General features: G+C 44.1%; 1 protein-coding gene across 1 annotated transcript in view; it reads left to right on the top strand.

Annotated features, from left to right (window-relative positions):
• PTPN9 (protein tyrosine phosphatase non-receptor type 9) overlaps nt 1-17,054 on the top strand; it is a 48,440-nt gene that overhangs the window by 8,087 nt on the left and 23,299 nt on the right. The window contains exons 2-3 of the mRNA XM_060755740.2: nt 13,626-13,769; nt 16,111-16,200. Coding sequence (XP_060611723.2) covers nt 13,626-13,769; nt 16,111-16,200 — 234 coding nt within the window. The remainder of the gene's footprint in view (nt 1-13,625; nt 13,770-16,110; nt 16,201-17,054) is intronic.

Below are 17,054 nucleotides of genomic sequence, written 5' to 3'. Positions count from 1 at the left end.
CCCTCAAACTCCACCAGTGTTCACATTTGGGCATATTGAGTATTCGTGCCAAGTTTGGTCCAGATCCATCATTGTTTGAGTCCACAGTGCTTTCTGGATGTAGGTGAACTACAACTCACAAACTCAAGGTCAATGTGTACCAAACCCTTCCAAAATTCTATATGCCAAGTTTGGTTCAGTTCCATTGTTGGTGGGGTTCAGAATGCACTTTGATTGTAGGTGAACTATAAATCCCAGCAACTGCAATTTGCAAATGTCAAGGTCTATTTCCCCCAAACTCCACCAGTGTTCACATTTCGGCATATTGTTTATTCATGCCAAGTTTGGTCCAGATCCATCATTGTTTGAGTTCCCAGTGCTTTCTGGATGTAGGTGAACTACAATTCCCAAACTCAAGATCAATGCCCACCAAACCCTTCCAGTATTTCTTCTTGGTCACGGGAGTGCTTGTGTGCCAAGTGTGGTTCAACGCCATCATTGGTGGAGTTCAGAATGCTCTTTGGTTGTGGGTGAACTATAAATCCCAGCAACTGCATTTCCGAAATGTCAAGGTCTATTTTCCCCCAAACTCCTCCAGTATTCACATTTGGGCATATTGAGTATTTGTGACAAGTTTTGTCCAGTTTCTTCATCATTTGAGTCCACAGTGCTCTCTGGATGTAAGTGAACTACAACTCCCAAACTCAAGGTCAATGCCCACCAAACCCTTTTAGTGTTTTCTGTTGGTCATGGGAGTTCTGTGTGCCAAGTTTGCTTCAATTCCATCGTTGGTGGAGTTCAGAATTATCTTTGATTGTAGGTGAACTTTAAATCCCAGCAACTACAACTCCCAAATGATAAAATCAACCCCACAAGTATTCAGATTTGGGTGACCCCCAACCATAATATTGTTTTTGTTGCTACTTCATAGCAGTCATTTGGCTACTGTTATAAATCATAATGTAAATATCAGATATGCAGGATGTATTTTCATTCACTGGACCAAACTGGGCACAAATACCTAATACACCCAAATGTGAATGCTAGTGGGGTTGGGGGAGAATTGATTTTGTAATTTGGGAGTTGTAGTTGCTGGGATTTATAGTTCACTTATAATCAAAGAGCATTCTGAACTCCACCAGCGATGGATTTGAATAAAACTTGGCTCCCATGACCAATGGAAAACACTGGAAGGGTTTGATGGGCATTGACCTTGAGTTTGGGAGCTGTAGTTCACCTATATCCAGAGAGCACTGTGGACTCATGCAATGGTAGATCTGGACCAAACTTGGCACGAATACTCAATATGCCCAAATGTAAACACTGGTGGAGTCTGGGGAAAATAGATCTTGACATTTGGGAGTTGTAGTTGCTGGGATTTATAGTTCATTACAATCAAAGAACATTCTGAACTCCACCAACGATAGAATTGGCTCAAACTTCCCACATGGAATCCCTCCATGACCTTCAGAAAATACTGTGTTTTCTGATGGTCTTTGGCGACCCCTCTGACACCCCCTCATGATGCCCTCAGGGGTCCCGACCCCCAGGTTGAGAAACACTGATACACACACATACACACACGCATATATGTATGTATGTATGTATGTATGTATGTATACGCACCAACAAATGAGTATTCGTGCCAAGTTTGGTCCAGATCTACCATTGCATGAGTCCACAGTGGTCTCTGGATATAGGTGAACTACATCTCCCAAACTCAAGGTCAATGCCCATCAAACCCTTCCAGTGTTTTCCATTGGTCATGGGAGCCAAGTTTGGTTCAAATCCATCACTGGTGGAGTTCAGAATGCTCTGTGATTGTAGGTGAACTATAAATCCCAGCAACTACAACTCCCAAATTACAAAATCAATCCTCCCCCAACCCCACTAGCATTCACATTTGGGTATGTATGTATGTATATGTATATATATATTTGGGTATGTATGTATGTATATGTATATATGTATATTTGTACATATATGTATATGTATATTTGCATTTTTTCCCCTTTTTAGAGGGATTTGCTGCCTTGACTTTTTGACTTTTGCATCCTTTTTTTGGCAAACGTTTCCTGTTCTCCGTTTTCCAGCCTTGCTCTTCTTTTCCTTTGGGAAAGATCCGGTTCTCTCTCTCCCTTTTTTCCCCCTCCTCCTCCTCTTCTTTTTCGAGTGACGTATGTCTTGCTTTCCAGGCTTCCTGCCGCCCTTTTCTTGAGTCATTCAAAAGGATGTTAGAAATCTATAGAAAGCTATACAGGCCCATTGGGTCGTCGCCAAGCCCAGGCGGATTCTTCAATCTCCGCAGACAATTAATATTGATTAATATATCTATTCAATCAATAAGGAGAAAAGAGAAAGGAGATACAATTGTTGGATGGAGATATGTATATCTCCATCCTACAATATATATATGCATACATGTGCACGCGTGTGCATAATTCTATCTATATAGTATAGATATGCATCAATCCCCCAACATATGTCCATCCTATACTATATACATATAGAGAGAGAAAATGTGTGTATGTGTGCATCTATCTATATATATATAAATTTGTTAGGGGCATCCAACGAGGAAACAAAACTCAAAAACCCCCCAACGAAACTTAACCAAAATTCCCATGCCCATAACACAACCCACAAGGTACAAACATATCTACTCAAAATGAAAAACAACACAACAACACACTCACAAAACGGCAAAACAACAAAACTCAAAAATCCCCCAACGAAACTTAACCAAAATTCCCATGCCCATAACACAACCCACAAGGTACAAACATATCTACTCAAAATGAAAAACAACTCACTCCAAGCCCCGTCGCGCCGCTTCCCGCACACACACACCCCCTGCCGCACACACACACACAACCCCACACTCCATCACTCCCCCCACCGCCGCACACACACACACACGCAACCCCACGCTCCATCACTCCCCCCGCCGCCGCACGCACACACGCAACCCCACTCCCCCCGCCGCCGCACACACACACGCAACCCCACGCTCCATCACTCCCCCCGCCGCCGCACACACACACGCAACCCCAGGCTCCATCACTCCCCCGCCCCAATCTTACCTCCTTTTACTTCAGGCCACCTCCAAACCCCACCCCGCCCCTTCCCGCCCTGTCAAAATCTAGGAAAGACAGGAAGGAAGGAAAGAAGGAAGAAAGAGAAAGGGAGGTAAAGAAAAAGAGGGAAGGAAGGAAAGTAAGAGGAAGAAGAAAAGGAAAGAAAAGGAAAGATGGAAGGAAAGAAAAGAGAGAGCAGAAAAGAAAGAAAAAGGGGGAAGGAAGGAAAGAGATAGAGAAAGAAGAGGAGAAGGAAAGATGGGAAGGAAGGAAGGAAGGAAGGAGGGAAAGAAGGAGAGAAAGAGGGAAGATTGGCCACAGCAACACGTGGCGGGTAAAGGTTGTTATTTCTATTATTATTATGATGATGCTATTGTTCCTCTGAGACCCTTTTAGGGGGAATGGGAGAGGAGTCAGGTCCCGGAGGCAATGCATTGCATTCTTGTTATTGTTATGATGGTGGTGAAATAAAAGGAAATAAAAAGAGAAAGAAGGAAGCAAACAGGGAGGGAAGAAAGGCAAAGGAAGAAAGGGGGAGGGAATGAAGGAAAGAGAGAAGGATGAAACCAAGTAGTGAAAGAAGGAAAGAAAGAAAGAGGGAGAGAAGGAAGAAAGGAGAGAAAGGGGGAGGAAAAGGGGGAAGGAATAGGTAGGGACCTCTCTTTCATAATAGTCCAGATATCTACCTCAACTTTGATAAGTTTTACTATAGGCCACAGCAACGCGTGGCAGGGCACAGCTAGTATATATATATATAAAATATTTATTTAGCGTGTCATCAGCAACCAGACATTTGTATTACATGTTTAACAAAAACAAACAAACAGAAATGCAGAAATTAATGAGCAAATAGATAGACGGGCGGAGATCAGTCGAAACAGGAGAGCCGAACAGTGGCTTCGGCGTTCTGCCAGGCTCCGAGAGAAAAAGATAAGAAATTCTCGGCCTATTTATTTATTGTGTCAGCAGCAAGCCAAACAGTTGTATTGCATTTTTAACAAACAAACAAAACACAAAGTTTGCAGGCTTGGTAGTTGATTTAAATGTCCCAGTATCTGGCCACTTGGAGTGCCTCTGGTGTTGCCGCAAGAAGGTCCTCCATTGTGCATGTGGCAGGGCTCAGGGTGCATTGCAGCAGGTGGTCAGTGGTTTGCTCTTCTCCACACTCGCATGTTGTGGATTCCACTTTGTGGCCCCATTTCTGAAGGTTGGCTCTGCATCTCGTGGTGCCAGAGCACAGTCTGTTCAGCGCCTTCCAAGTCGCCCAGTCTTCTGAGTGCCCAGGGGGGAGTCTCTCATCTGGTATCACCCACGGATTGAGGTGCTGGGTTTGGGCCTGCCACTTTTGGACTCTTGCTTGCTGAGGTGTTCCAGCGAGTGTCTCTGTAGATCTAAGAAAACAATTTCTTGATTTAAGTCATTGATGTGCTGGCTGATAACCAAACAGGGGATGAGCTGGAGATGTCTCTGCCTTGGTCCTTTCACTATTGGCTGCTACTTCCCGGCGGATGTCAGGTGGTGCGATACTGGCTAGACAGTGTAATTTCTCCAGTGGTGTGGGGCGCAGACACCCCGTGATAATGCGGCATGTCTCATTAAGAGCCACATCCACTGTTTTAGTGTGGTGAGATGTGTTCCACACTGGGCATGCGTACTCAGCAGCAGAGTAGCATAGTGCAAGGGCAGATGTCTTCACTGTGTCTGGTTGTGATTCCCAGGTTGTGCCAGTCAGCTTTCGTATGATATTGTTTCTGGCACCCACTTTTTGCTTGATGTTCAGGCAGTGCGTCTTGTAGGTCAGAGCATGGTCCAGAGTGACTTCCAGATATTTGGGTGTGCTGCAATGCTCCAGTGGGATTCCTTCCCAGGTAATCCTCAGAGCTCGGGATGCTTGTCTGTTCTTAAGGTGAAAGGCACATGTCTGTGTTTTAGATGGATTAGGGATCAGCTGGTTTTCCCTGTAATAGGCAGTAAGGGCACCTAGAGCTTCGGAGAGCTTCTGTTCAACCACCTCAAAGCTCCCTGCTTGAGCAGTGATGGCACGATCATCAGCATAGAGGAAACTCTCTGTCCCTTCTGACAGTGGCTGGTCATTTGTGTAGACGTTGAACATGGATGGAGATATATATATATCTCCATCCTACAATATATATGCATATATGTGCATGCATAATTCTATCTATATAGTATAGATATGTATCAATCCCCCAACATATGTCCATCTTCTACTATATACATATATAGAGAGAAAATGTGTGTATGTGTGCATATATATAATAGGATTGATATATATCTACACTATCTATCTATCAATATAATAAAAGAGAATGTTTGTATGTATGTATGTATGCGGAGGGAGGAAGGGAGGACGGAAGTGTATGTGGCACCTTTCTGACTTGCATGAGCGACAGACCTGGACCAAACTTGGCCCACATAACCCTCATGATGCACTTTACGTCCTGATGCAGTATGGGGGAGGACGGACAAAGGATGATGGGATTTGTAGTACTTTCGAACCCTTCGGTTCCCACAGACCACTGTGGTCCCCAAGAAAGACCGACAAAGACCAAACTTGACACATGGAGCCCCCATGACCCACTCTACATTCTGGTGTACTTTCGAGGAGGACAGACCATGGATGATGGGACTTTAAGTACCTCCACTCACTTCCCAAGACTGCTGCAACCCTCTTCTAATGACCAATCAAGACCACACTGGGCACTCAGAAGACTGGGCGACTTGGAAGGTGCTGAACAGACTGCGCTCTAGCACCACGAGATGCAGAGCCAATCTTAAGAAATGGGGCCACAAAGTGGAGTCCACGACATGCGAGTGTAGAGAAGAGCAAACCCCAGACCACCTACTGCAATGCAACCTGAGCCCTGCCACATGCACAATGGAGGACCTCCTTGCGGCAACACCGGAAGCACTCCAAGTGGCCAGATACTGGTCAAAGGACATTTAACCAGCTACCAAACTCACAATTCTGTATTTTGTCAATTCTCTCTGGATGTAGGTGAACTACAACTCCAGAACAATTCTCTCTGGATGTAGGTGAACTACAACTCCAGAACAATTCTCTCTGGATGTAGGTGAACTACAACTCCAGAACTCAAGGTCAATGCCCACCAAACCCTTCCAGTATTTTCAGTTGGTCATGGGAGTTCTGTGTACCTAGTTTGGTTCCATTCCATTGGTGGAGATCAGAATGCACTTTGATTGCCGGTGAACTATAAATCCCAAGAACTACAGCTCCCAAATGTCAAGGTCTATTTTCCCCAATCTCCACCAGTATCCACATTTGGGCATATTGAGTATTCGTGCCAGGTTTGATCTGGATCTATCATTGTTTGAGTCCACAGTGCTCTCTGAATGTCAATGCCCACCAAACCCTTCCAGTATTTTCAGTTGGTCATAGGTGTTCCGTGTGCAAAGTTTGGTTCAATTCCATCATTGGTAGAGTTCAGAATGCTCTTTGATTGTAGGTGAACTATAAATCCCAGCAACGGCAACTCCCAAATGTCAAGGTCTATTTTCCCCCAAATCCACCAGTGTTCGTATTTGGACATATTGAGTATCTATGCCAGGTTTGGTCCAGATGTATCATCATTTAAGTCCACAGTGCTCTCTGGATGTAGGTGAACTACAACTCCCAAACACAAGGTCAATGCCTCCCAAACTCTTCCAGTATTTTCAGTTGCTCATGGGAGTTCTGTGTGCCAAGTTTGGTTCAATTCCATTGTTGGAGTTCAAATTGCTCTTTGATTGTAGGTGAACTATAAATCCCAGCAACTGCAACTCCCAAATGTCAAGGTCTATTTTCCCCAAACTCCAACAGTATTCACATTTGGACATATTGAGTATCTGTGCCAGGTTTGGTCTGGATCTATCATGAGCCCTGCCACATGCACCATGGAGGACCTCCTTGCGGCAACACCGGAAGCACTCCAAGTGGCCAGATACTGGTCAAAGGACATTGAATCAACTACCAAACTCACAATTCTGTATTTTGTCTGTTCTTTTTGCTTTGTTCTGTTAGAAATGTAATATAATCGACTGGTTGCACTGACACGATAAATAAATAGCTTGGCAACCCAGGAAACTTCCTCGGAGAAGTCTAGTTGCCTTGCTTTGGGGAAGTGTGTGTTGCTGTGCCCCAAAGGGACGTTTCCTTTTTCCTGCCTCTCTTCTCCTTCCCCTCGCCCACCCAGCTGGACTGCATGCCATCTGCTGCTGCCGCTGCCGCAAAACCGGATGCGCTGTCCTTGTTCGGAGTAGCACGACTTTTGACACCTGTTTTGGACCAAAGTTGGAGGGGAGTTTTCAGCCTGGGGATGATTGGGGAGGAGTGTGTTCCTTGATGCAGTTTGACCCCTGGAAGTTGTAGTTCTGAATGATCTTTGGCCGAGAAAGCTGAGGATCTCTATGCCTGTCCTCCTCTTCCTTTTTGGAAACGTATAGCAAGTCCTCCCACCAAAAGCCAAGGCGAGGGCTCTTTCTGAGACTCCAAACAGAGAGGGGAGAGCAGTTATGCTTGGCTCATGGCAATGTGGTGCGCATGTGCGGGCGAGGGAGAGCGTGTGAGGTTGGAGGGAGGGTCACGCCAGTGAGTCACTTCAAGTCAAGGGGTTCTGTATGCCAAGTTTGGCCCAATTCTATCATTGGTGGAGTTCAGAATGCTCTTTGATTCTAGGTGAACTATAAATCCCAGCAACTATGACTCCCAAACTCAAGGTCAATGTCCACCAAACCTTTCCAGTATTTTCAGTCAGTCATGGGAGAACTGTGTGAAAGTTTGGTTCAATTTCATTGTTGGTGGGGTTCAGAATGCTCTTTGATTGTTGGTGAACTATAAATCCCAGCAACTACAACTCCAAAACCCAAGGTCAATGCCCACCAAACCCTTCCAGTATTTTCAGTTGGTCATGGGAGTCCTGTGTGCCAAGTTTGGTTCAATTCCATTGTTGGTGGGGTTCAGAATGCTCTTTGATTGTAGATGAACTACAAATCCCAGCAATAACAACCCCCAAATGTCAAGCTCTATTTTCCCCAAATTCTACCAGTGTTCTCATTTCGGAATATTGAGTATTTGTGCCAAGTTCGGTCCAGATCCATCATTTTCAGTCCACATTGCTCTCTGGATGTAGGTGAACTACAACTCCCAAATTCAAGGTCAATGCCCACCAAACCCTTCCAGTATTTTCAGTCGGTCATGGGAGTTCTGTGTACCAAGTTTGGTTCCATTCCATTGGTGGAGATAAGAATGCGCTTTGATTGTAGGCGAACTATAAATCCCAACAACTACAACTCCCAAATGTCAAGGTCTATTTTCCCCAATCTTCACCGGTGTTCACATTTGGGCATATTGAGTATTCATGCCAGGTTTGGTCTGGATCTATCATTGTTTGAGTCCACAGTGCTCTCTGAATATAGGCAAACTACAACTCCCAAACTCAAGGTCAATGCCCACCAAACATTTCCAGTATTTTCAGTTGGTCATGGGAGATCTGTGTTCAATTTTCGTTCAATTCCATCATTGGTGGAGTTCAGAATGCTCTTTGATTGTAGCTGAACTACAAATCCCAGCAATAACAAACCCCAAGTATCAAGCTCTATTTTCCCCAAATTCTACCAGTGTTCACATTCGGGAATATTGAGTATTTGTGCCAAGTTCGGTCCAGATCCATCATTTTGAGTCCACATTGCTCTCTGGATTTATTTATTTGCATTATTACTACCCCACTCATATCAGTCCGGAGGCGACTCAGAGCGGCGTGGTTGTAGGTGAACTACAACTCCCAAATTCAAGGTCAATGCCCACCAAACCCTTCCAGTATTTTCAGTTGGTCATGGGAGTTCCATGTGCTAAGTTTGGTTCTATTCCATCATTGGTGTAGTTCAGAATGCTCTTTGATTGTAGGTGAACTATAAATCCCAGCAGCTACAACTCCCAAATGTCAAGGTCTATTTTACCCCAAACTCCACCAGTGTCCACATTTGGGCATATGAGTATCCATGCCAGGTTTGGTCTGGATCTATTGAGTCCACAGTGCTCTCTGGTCGTAGGTAAACTACAACTCCAAAATTTGAGACCTTGATCGGATCTCCCTTTGCCAAAGAGAAGTTTGTTGCAAAGGGAGCCCAAACCCGGCTTGTTTTCCATGAGTCATTCCTCAAATATGTTTGTCCTTTCAAAGCCCAGAAGGACTCAAGCGGCCTGAAAGGCATTGCAATCCCGTTCCTCTGATTTTCCGGGAAGAGACCAGCAACGGTCCAAAAGTTTTCCTCGACGCCTCGAGAGGGGATAGAATCATAGAATCAAAGAGTTGGAAGAGAACTCATGGGCCATCCAGTCCAACCCCATTCTGCCAAGAAGCAGGAATATTGCATTCAAATCACCCCTGACAGATGGCCATCCAGCCTCTGTTTAAAAGCTTCCAAAGAAGGAGCCTCCACCACACTCCTGGGCAGAGAGTTCCACTGCTGAACAGCTCTCACTGTCAGGAAGTTCTTCCTAATGTTCAGATGGAGTTCTTCCTAATGTTCAGATGGAACATGATGGGATTTGGCATCCTTGCCCTCCCATGGGAGATGTCAGCAAGACAATAATGCATTTGGAGTTCGGTTCTGCACTGTCGAATGAATACAGTTGGTATTCCCATAGAATCCTGGGAGTTATAGTTTTATAAGGTCTTTAGCCTTCGTTGCCAAAGAGTGCTGGTGCTTCGCCAAACTATAAATCCACTTGAGTCGTGGCAATCTGGGAAAAAAAATTATTATTTATTTATCAGCTGTACCCGTCATGTGTTGCTGTGGTCAACCTTTCCTCTCTCTTTCTCTCCTCCTTTCTTTATCTCCTTCTTTCCTTCCTTCCCCTTTTTTCTTTCCCTCCCCCTTTCTCTCCTTCCTTCTCTACCTCTTTTTTCCTTCCTTCCTTTGCTCTTTGGTTCCATCCTTCCTTCTCTCTTTCCTTCCCTCCCTCCCTCTTTCTCTCTCTCTTTCTTTCTCTCCTTCCTTCCTTCCTCCCCCCTTTTCCTTCCCCTCCCTCTTTCTCTCCTTCCTTCACTACCTCTTTCTTTCCTTCCTTCCAATGCTCTTTGGTCCTATCCTTCCTTTTCTCCTTCCTTCCTTCCTTCCTTCACTCTTTCTTTCTTTCTTTCTTTCCGTCCCTCTTTCCTTCCTTCCCTCTTTTCCTTTCCCTTCCTCTTTCTCTCCTTCCTTCTCTTTCTTTCCTGCCTTCCTTTGCTCTTTAGTTCTATCCTTCCTTCTCTCTTTTCTTCCCTCCCTCCCTCCTTCCCTCCCTCTTTCTTTCTTTCTTTATTTTTTCTCCCCTTCCTTCCTTCCTTCCTTCCTTCCTTCCTTCCTTCCTTCCTTCCCCCTTTTCCTTTCCCTCCCTCTTTCTCTCCTTTATTCTCTACCTCTTTCCTTCCTTCCAATGCTCTTTGGTTCCATCCTTCCTTTTCTCTTTCTTTCTTTCTTTCTTTCCCTCCTTCCGTCCCTCTTTCCTTCCTTCCCCCTTATTCTTTCTCTCCTTTCTTCCTTCTCTACCTCTTTCTTTCCTTCCTTCCAATGCTCTTTGGTTCCATCCTTCCTTTTCTCTTTCCTTCCTTCCCTCTTTCTTTCTTTCTTTCTTTCTTTCTTTTTTTCTTTCATTCTCTCCTTCCATCTCTCTTTCCTTCCTTCCCCCTTTTTCTTTCCCACCCCCTTTCTCTCCTTTCTTCCTTCTCTACTGCTTTCCTTCCTTCCTTCTAATGCTCTTTGGTTCCATCCTTTCCCTCCCTCTCTCTCTCTCTCTCTCTCTCTCTTTCTTTCTCTCCTTCCCTCCCTCTTTCCTTCCTCCCCCCCCCCTCCTTCTTTCTCTCCTTTCTTCCTTCTCTACCTGTTTCCTTCCTTCTAATGCTCTTTGGTTCCATCCTTCCCTCCCTCTTTTCCTCCCTCCCTCTTCCTTCCTTTCTTTCTTTCTTTCTTTCTTTCTTTCTTTCTGTCACCCCAAAAGAGATTCCTCAGAGAATGCAAACTGTTTATGGTGATTGTGTTGATGTGGGTAGTGTGTGTCGTTGGGAGAGTAAGTTTAAAGATGTTGAGGTGCCTCCTTCTGCAGTCAAAAATTCAATGACTGCACGTTGTTTATGTCGCATTGACCGACCGTCTGCACAGGGTTCTATACTTTCCACTTTAACAACACAACCGTTCAATGCTAAGGCTTCCCGGCAAACTGGAACTGTAGAGGAGAGTCTACTGAACAAGCCAGTACCTGCCGCATACCAGTACTGACATCAGTTGAGGAGTTACGAAGGTGGAGGCGTTACTTTTCATTCAACCCTTGTTTATACAATTTCTTTCTTTCTGTCACCCGAAAGGAGATTCATCAGAGAATGCAAACTGTTTATGGTGGTTGTGTTGATGTGGGTAGTGTGTGTCGTTGGGCGAGTAAGTTTAAAGATGTTGAGGTGCCACCTTCTGCGGTCAAACATTCAATGACTGCACGTTGCTTAAGTCGCATTGACCGACCGTCTGCGCAGGGTTCCATACTTTCCACTTTAACAACACAACCGTTCAATGCTAAGGCTTCCCGGCAAACTGGAGCTGTAGAGGAGAGTCTACTGAACGAGCCAGTACCTTCCGCATACATTGCTTAAGTCGCATTGACCGACCGTCTGCGCAGGGTTCCATGCTTTCCACTTTAACAACACAACCGTTCAATGCTAAGGCTTCCTCCCAAAATGGAAGTGTAGAGGAGAGTCTACTGAACAAGCCAGTACCTGCCACATACATTGCTTAAGTCGCATTGACCGACCGTCTGCGCAGGGTTCCATACTTCACACTTTAACAACACAACCGTTCAATGCTAAGGCTTCCCGGCAAACTGGAACTGTAGAGGAGAGTCTACTGAACAAGCCAGTACCTGCCGCATATATTGCTTAAGTCGCATTGACCGACTGTCTGCGCAGTGTTCCATACTTTCCACTTTAACAACACAACCGTTCAATGCTAAGGCTTCCCGGCAAACTGGAACTGTAGAGGAGAGTCTACTGTACAAGCCAGTATCTGCCACATACATTGCTTAAGTCGCATTGACCGACCGTCTGCGCAGGGTTCCATACTTCACACTTTAACAACACCACCGTTCAATGCTAAGGCTTCCTGCCAAACTGGAGCTGTAGAGGAGAGTCTACTGAACAAGCGAGTACCTGCCACATACATTGCTTAAGTTGCATTGACCAACCGTCTGCACAAGGTTCCATACTTCGCACTTTAACAACACAAAAATAGGAATAATAAGAATATCAGACCATGCTATAGTAAACTTAGAAATTATAAACAAACAAGATTATGAAGAAATAAGATGGAGATTAAATTCCAATATACTAAACCATGAGGAAATTATTAGGAGAATTGGATCTGATTGGCAAGAAATATGGGATATAAATAATAGCACTGTATCAAGAAATATATTCTGGGACACTATGAAAGCCGTGGCAAGAGGATTATGTATAAAAGAAATGTATAATCTTTAAAAAAGACAAGAAGAAAGGAAAAATAAACTGGAAAAGGACATGGAAATATTATAAAAACAATATATAATAAAAATATATATCGAATTGAGAGCAAAGAAAGAAGAACTAGGTAAGATAGAAATAGATGAGGTTCAAAAGAATTTGAAATATTTGAAAAGGGAGTTTTTCGAATATAGTAATAACTCAAAAATGTTAGCCAGAACCACAACCGTTCAATGCTAAGGCTTCCCAGTAAACTGGAACTGTAGAGGAGAGTCTACTGAACAAGCCAGTACCTGCCGCATACATTGCTTAAGTCGCATTGACCGACCATCTGCGCAGGGTTCCATACTTCACACTTTAACAACACGACCATTCAATGCTAAGGCTTCCTGGCAGACTGGAACTGTAGAGGAGAGTCTACTGAACAAGCGAGTACCTGCCACATACATTGCTTAAGTCGCATTGACCGACGGTCTGCGCAGGGTTCCATACTTCCCACTTTAACAACACAACCGTTCAATGCTAAGGTTTTCCGTCAAAATAGAACTGTAGAGGAGAGTCTACTGAACAAGCCAGTACCTGCCACATACCAGTACTGCCATCTGTTGAGGAGGTACAAAGGTGGAGGCATTACTTTGCACTTTAACAACACAACCGTTCAATGCTAAGGCTTCCCACCAAAATGGAACTGTAGAGGAGAGTCTACTGAACAAGCCAGTACCTGCCACATACCAGTACAGCCATCTGTTATGGAGGTACGAGGGTGGAGGCATTACTTTGCACTTTAACAACACGACCATTCAATGCTAAGGCTTCCTGCCGAAATTGAACGGTAGAGGAGAGTCTACTGAACAAGCCAGTACCTGCCACATACCAGTACTGCCATCTGTTGAGGAGTTAGGAAGGTGGAGGCATTACTTTCCATTCAACCCTTGTTTATACAATTGTGAGCTGCTTCAAATCCCATCATATCATCTTAAGTTGTGCAAAGATGGGGATCTTGAACAAACACTATATCATCTTCTCCTTCTTCCCCCCCCATTCCTTTTTCCTTCTTTTCCTAAAAAAGGCCACCAAGCAGTTTTTGGAAGAGATCAACAAGTGGACGGTCCAATACAATGTCTCTCCGCTCTCCTGGAACGTGGCCGTCAAGTTCCTCATGGCCAGGAAGTTTGACGTCCTCCGAGCGATCGAGCTCTTCCACTCCTATCGGGTAAGCGTGGCGTACAAAGCAGGCGCATCGTTCCCAAGTTAAATAGGCTCTCACTGGGTTGCTGTGAGTTTTCCGATCTGTCTGGTCAAGTTCCGGAAGCATTCTCTCCTGACATTTCGCCCACATCTATGGCAGGATATCCTCAGAGGTTGGGATGTCTGTTGGATACTAGGTAAGTGAGGTTTGCATATCTGTGGAATGTCCAGGGTAGGAGAAGTTGGAGGCAACACCTCCAAAGAAAGGGTCCCCACAGGCAGCAATCAGCCATGCTTTGAAGCTGCAAGGCCATTCAGTGCTAATCAAACTGGCCATTTAGAACATTCACACTAGCCTCTAGCAAACAAGAGTTCTTCCTCCCACCCTGGACATCATTCTTCAGATATATAATTTAGAGAGGGCTTGTGCACCTTTAATTAAGTCTGCCATGGTCAACACTTGGAGAGGGCTTTTGTACCTTTAATTAAGTTTGCCATAGTCAATATTTAGAGAGGGCTTTTGTACCTTTAATTAAGTTTGCCATGGTCAACACTCGGAGAGGGCTTTTGTACCTTTAATTAAGTTTGCCATGGTCAATATTTGGAGAGGGCTTTTGTACCTTTCATTAATTTTGCCAATACCAGCATTGGAGTGGGCTTTGGTACTTTCAATTAAGTTTGCCATGGTCAACATTTGGAGAAAGCTTTTGTACCTTTAATTAAGTTTGCCATGGTCAACATTCGGGGAGGGCTTTTGTACCTTTAATTAAGTCTGCCATGGTCAACATTTGGAGAGGGCCTTGGTACCTTTAATTAAGTTTGCCATGGGGAACACTTGGAGAGGGCTTTTGTACCTTTAATTAAGTGTGCCATGGTCAATATTTAGAGAGGGCTTTTGTACCTTTAATTAAGTGTACCATGGTCAATATTTAGAGAGGGCTTTTGTACCTTTAATTAAGTGTACCATGGTCAATATTTAGAGAGGGCTTTTGCACCTTTAATTAAGTTTGCCATGGTCAACACTTGGAGAGGGCTTGTGCACCTTTAATTAAGTCTGCCATGGTCAACACTTGGAGAGGGCTTTTGTACTTTTAATTAAGTTTGCCATGGTTAATATTTAGAGAGGGCTTTTGTACTTTTAATTATGTTTGCCATAGTCAATCTTTAGAGAGGACTTTTGTACCTTTAATTAAGTTTGCCATGGTCAACATTTGGAGGGGGCTTTTGTACCTTTAATTAAGTTTGCCATGGTCAACATTCGGAGAGGGCTTTTGTACCTTTCATTAATTTTGCCAATACCAGCATTGGAGTGGGCTTTGGTACTTTCAATTAAGTTTGCCATGGTCAACATTTGGAGAAAGCTTTTGTACCTTTAATTAAGTTTGCCATGGTCAACATTCGGGGAGGGCTTTTGTACCTTTAATTAAGTCTGCCATGGTCAACATTTGGAGAGGGCCTTGGTACCTTTAATTAAGTTTGCCATGGTCAATATTTAGAGAGGGCTTTTGTACCTTTAATTAAGTGTACCATGGTCAATATTTAGAGAGGGCTTTTGCACCTTTAATTAAGTTTGCCATGGTCAACACTTGGAGAGGGCTTGTGCACCTTTAATCAAGTCTGCCATGGTCAACACTTGGAGAGGGCTTTTGTACTTTTAATTAAGTTTGCCATGGTTAATATTTAGAGAGGGCTTTTGTACTTTTAATTATGTTTGCCATAGTCAATCTTTAGAGAGGACTTTTGTACCTTTAATTAAGTTTGCCATGGTCAACATTTGGAGGGGGCTTTTGTACCTTTAATTAAGTTTGCCATGGTCAACATTCGGAGAGGGCTTTTGTACCTTTAATTAAGTTTGCCATGGTCAATATTTAGACAGGGCTTTTGTACCTTTAACTAAATTTGCCATAGTCAACACTTGGAGAGGGCTTTTGTGCCTTTAATTAAATTTGCCATGGTCAATATTTAGAGAGGACTTTTGTACCTTTAATTAAGTGCCATGGTCAACATTTTCCTAGTCTCCAACAGGCCTCACAACCTCTGAGGATGCCTGCCATAAATGTGGGCAAAACGTAAGGAGAGAATGCTTCTGGTACATGGCCAGATAGACCGGAAAACTCACCGCAACCTAGCGATTCCCACCCTGAAAGCTTTCGACAACACAATTCTCTCACTCTTGGTGGATATTATTTATGTCCATTCTTACAAAAGCTGGCTAGACAAGTTTGACCCGGGGGGGGGGGGGGGGGGGGGTTCCTGAAAGGTAGCGGGGAATTCCCCAGCTGGCCATGTGTAAGACCGGAATAAACCACATTGGTACATCCTTTTGTTTTTCCGTGGTGCATGACCACTGTCTCCTTGTCACGCAGGAAACCAGGCTGAAGGAAGGGATTGTGAAATTGAAGCCCCACGAGGAGCCCCTCCGATCGGAGCTGCTGAGCGGCAAGTTCACCATCCTGGTGAGTCAGGCATTGCCTTGGGCTCTTACAGGCTGCTCAAAACTGGAGAGCGCTTTGGTGCCTTTAATTAAGTTTGCCATGGGCAACATTGGAAAGGGCTTTGGTTCCTTTCATTAAAACTGTAGTGGGCTTTGGTACTTTTAATTAGGTTTGTCAGAATCAAAACTGAAAGCGCTTTGGTACCTTTAGTTCAGTTGTCCAGAATCAAAATTGGAGAGGGCTTTTGTACCTTTAAGTAAGTTTGCCATGGTCAACATTCGGAGAAGGCTTTTGTACCTTTAAGTTTGACATGGTCAACACTGGAGGTGGCTTTGGTACCTTTAGTTAAGTTTACCATGATCAACATTGCAGGTGGCTTTGGTGCCTTTAATTAAGTTTCCCATGGTCAACATTGGAAAAGGCTTTGGTGTCTTTCATTAAGTTTGCCATGGCCAACACTAGAGGTGGATTTGGTGTCTTTCATTAAGTTTGTCAAGGTCAAAATTAGAGGTGGGTTTAGTACCTTTAATTAAGTTTGCCATGGTCAACATTGGAAAAGGCTTTGGTGTCTTTCATTAAGTTTGCCACAGTCAACATTAGAGGTGGCTTTGGTTCCTTTAATTAAGTTTACCACGGTCAACATAGAAGTTGGCTTTGGTACCTTTAATTAGGTTTGCCACGGTCCACATTAGAGCTGGCTTTGGTACCTTTCATTAAGTTTGCCATGGTCAACATTGCAGGTGGCTTTGGTACCTTTAATTAAGTTTTGCCATGGTCAACACTTGGAGAGGGCTTTTGTATCTTTAATTAAGTTTGCCATGGTCAACATTGCAGGTGGCTTTGGTACCTTTCATTAAGTTTGTCATGGTCAACAC

Source organism: Anolis sagrei, chromosome 9 (assembly GCF_037176765.1).
Source record: "Anolis sagrei isolate rAnoSag1 chromosome 9, rAnoSag1.mat, whole genome shotgun sequence".
NCBI classification, from domain to species: Eukaryota; Metazoa; Chordata; class Lepidosauria; order Squamata; family Dactyloidae; genus Anolis; species Anolis sagrei.
This window is presented reverse-complemented; position numbering and strand designations above follow the sequence as displayed.